Source organism: Dipteris shenzhenensis, chromosome 20 (genome assembly GCF_047967505.1).
Source record: "Dipteris shenzhenensis isolate YYH24624 ecotype China chromosome 20, Dip_SZ_1.0, whole genome shotgun sequence".
Classification (NCBI taxonomy): domain Eukaryota; kingdom Viridiplantae; phylum Streptophyta; class Polypodiopsida; order Gleicheniales; family Dipteridaceae; genus Dipteris; species Dipteris shenzhenensis.
The window spans coordinates 20070238-20073115 of NC_141615.1; the positions used below are offsets into that span (position 1 = coordinate 20070238).

The window sequence follows — 2878 nt, forward strand, 5'->3', positions numbered from 1 at the left end:
CATAGCCCTTGCAGCCCTTGAGAACTTATATAAAGAGCCAGATCAGGTGATCCTCCTTTGCTGAGCCCATTTCTTCCATGTAGTCCATGTATAGACCCGCCATGCTCACGCAGCAAGATTCAATTCTTATTAAAAGTATGCCAATTGCCACACATGCTACTCCTCGCATTGCAGTACCCGCTCGGATCCAAGACAATCTCCCTCTTTGTGAACTCTGTCCCTCACCCGCCGCAACATACAACTGCATACTCTAGAGGTATACATATATATCCAGAGCAACTTTCTATTGGAGGTTTGCCTGTAAATTTCCATCCAGATAGAAATAAAATGTGCAAAAAAGGTATCTACAGGGACTACCAAACGTCTGAATTTGGAGAAGAGGGGAGGTTTAAAGGAAATTGCTGGAGAAGAGGAGAGTTGCAAAGGAATTTGCCAAAAACAGGAAATGAGCAAGGAATAAGGAAGGAGGGTAAGGAACTCGGACTGAGAGACACATGGAATAGACGGAGGTAGAGCAATGGCATAGAAACAGTGATGATGAAGATGTGAAACGACAAAGAATTGGATGTGCCACTAGAGCAGTTACATTTCAAAGGGATATAGCATTCAAAGGGATATAGCATTTTCTTTTTCTTGCACTTCAAAATAAAGAAAAACACTATTGAAATGTAAAAATTGAATTTGAAATCATGACAAGTGGCTCCGAGAAGGAAGTATTCCATATCATGCCACAATGCTACCTGCCTAAATACTAGGGTTCAGGTTCAAGTTCGAGTTAGTGGTCACTATGCCAGATGGAAAGGGTGAGTGAGGCAAATCTAGTTCTCCCCTAGAGTCCCCTAATTACAAAGTTGAGAAAGGCTTCAAAGTTAGCGTGAGAGGAGCCGCCCTCCACCACAGCTGCGTTTGCATGATCGCCCAGCTTCGCCACCGTCTCCCTCAACACTATTGCGCTTCTTTCGTTCTTCACATCCTTGCTCATCAGCACCCTCACCTTCTCCTCCACTTCCTTCGCCACCACTATCCCTCCTGCCTTCTCCTCCCTCCTCAGCTCCATCCCTACCCCCCAGCCCTCCTCTATGCACCTGCAGCCCATCATCTGATCTGAAAAATATGGCCAGCATAGCATCGGCACTTTGCTTGCGATGCTCTCCAGTGTCGAATTCCAGCCCGCGTGTGTCAGAAAGCCGCCCACCGCGCCATGTGATAGCACCTGCAGCTGTGGTGCCCATCGCACAAAACATGAGCGATCCTTCATTCTCTCGAAGAAGCCTTCGGGAAAGACTGCTGAATCTCCAGACATCAGTGAGGGGCGGATCACCATCAGTATCGGTACTTGGGAGGCTTCTAGGCCTTTTGCGAACTCCTGCATTTGCTGGGCTGAGACTACTGCCAAGCTACCGAACGCAACATACAGAACCGAAGAAGGTTGTTGCTGATTAAGCCATTGTAAGCAGCCATAATCTTCTGCCCATAGTGCACTGCCATGTTTCACCTTCAGATCACTGCGGCTGCCGAAGAACTCAGACGGCAAGAGGGGGCCGATGTCATAAATCTTGTCCCTTTTCCTGACGTACTCTAAAGTCAGCTTTTCCAGCTCGGTGTAGGTATTCATGAGAACAAAAGCAGACTCGTGTATGCGCTCGAAGCACTCGGTACAATAGCGAAATATAACATCGGAAGGATCACGGGGTTGAAGGAAACTGGGAATATCAGTGCTTTTCAGGGGCGGACATCCAGGGATGTAAGTAAAACGGTCCGAAGCCTCTCCGTCAAGAACATGATTCTCTGAGAACAATACGAAAGCCTGTGAGAACTTAGCCTCTTTACATCAAATGCTGGTTAACAATGCTGAAAGCCCACATAAATTAGCATGAAAATGCAATGAGAGGTGAAACATACAACCTGTGGCCGGAGGATGATAATCTTGCGTGAAAATTAGATAAGCAGCATAAGATGCTGCAGACTGAGTCCAAAAGGCTACGTGGGGGATGTTCAGCGTCTTCGCCACGTTGAGCGAGCAGGACAGAAACACGTTGCCTATGACGCAAGTTACAGGAGGCGAGGATTTCTGAACGAGGTTCTCGAGCGAGCCCTCGATGTTGTGCATGGCTTCAGCCATCTTGACGGGGTCGTATAGTACGTAGTCGTCCGCAGTGAGGCCTTCAGGAATACCCACAAGCCTGAGATTTGATTGAAAGCCCGCTTCTTGCCGTTCAGACGCAGGCTTAGATTGAGATTGAGAGCGAATCAAACGCTCGTGATTGACCTGAGTATTCACAAAAGTTACGAGGATTCCGTTGGCCGTGAGTTGCTTAGACAATTGCATCATGGGGTTGATGTGGCCTTGAGTAGGCCAAGGAACAAGAAGGACATGGGGAGCCATAGAGGTGAGCTTGAAGAGACGAGGGATATGCTAAGTAGAATCTGTAAATGGGGAAATATACAAGCTTGTGAAGGGATGAGGGAGCTGCTACACTGAACTTAGGACTCGTTGTACTCGTTTGCTTGTTATTTCATGCGTGACTTCACAAGCCCAATAGTCAAAGCGTCCTTGTTGTCCAAACTGTTTTTGCTTGTTATATTTCATGAGTGACTTCATGAGTGACATCACAAACCAGCGTCCTTGTTGTCCACTCTTTTCCAAACTGTTTTTGCTTAATATTTCAGGAGTGACATCACAAGCCCAATAATTTAAGAGTCTTTCCAAAATTGTCACCTCTCACCACAACTATTGTTGTGACAACACTCTTTTCACCTAATAAATAAAGCAAGTTCTCTCGCCTCCAAAAATTTTAGTGTACCGCATGGATTATAATAATAGGAGGGGTTTCTTAATTCAACTTTTGAAAAAAACCAGTTAGTTCATAAATAAATA

The 2878-nt window shown here is 46.0% G+C and overlaps 1 protein-coding gene across 1 annotated transcript; it reads right to left on the reverse strand.

Moving 5' to 3' along the window:
• Window positions 1–747: 747 nt before the first annotated feature.
• LOC147889393 (UDP-glycosyltransferase 85A2-like) lies at window positions 748–2454 on the reverse strand. Its single transcript, XM_087391862.1, has 2 exons — window positions 1906–2454; window positions 748–1788 (listed from the first exon to the last, which is right to left on the reverse strand). Exons 1-2 carry the CDS (start codon window positions 2384–2386, stop codon window positions 830–832), a joined length of 1440 nt encoding a protein of 479 aa, XP_087247988.1. The 5' UTR covers window positions 2387–2454; the 3' UTR covers window positions 748–829.
• Window positions 2455–2878: the final 424 nt, after the last annotated feature.

Coding starts and splice junctions, on each gene's coding strand:
- LOC147889393 (XM_087391862.1), bottom strand. CDS start 2,386: ATGGCTCCCCATGTCCTTCTTGTTCCTTGGCCTACTCAAGGCCACATC. Junction 1,789..1,905: donor TTATCATCCTCCGGCCACAG/GTTGTATGTTTC, acceptor TATTGTTCTCAG/AGAATCATGTTCTTGACGGA.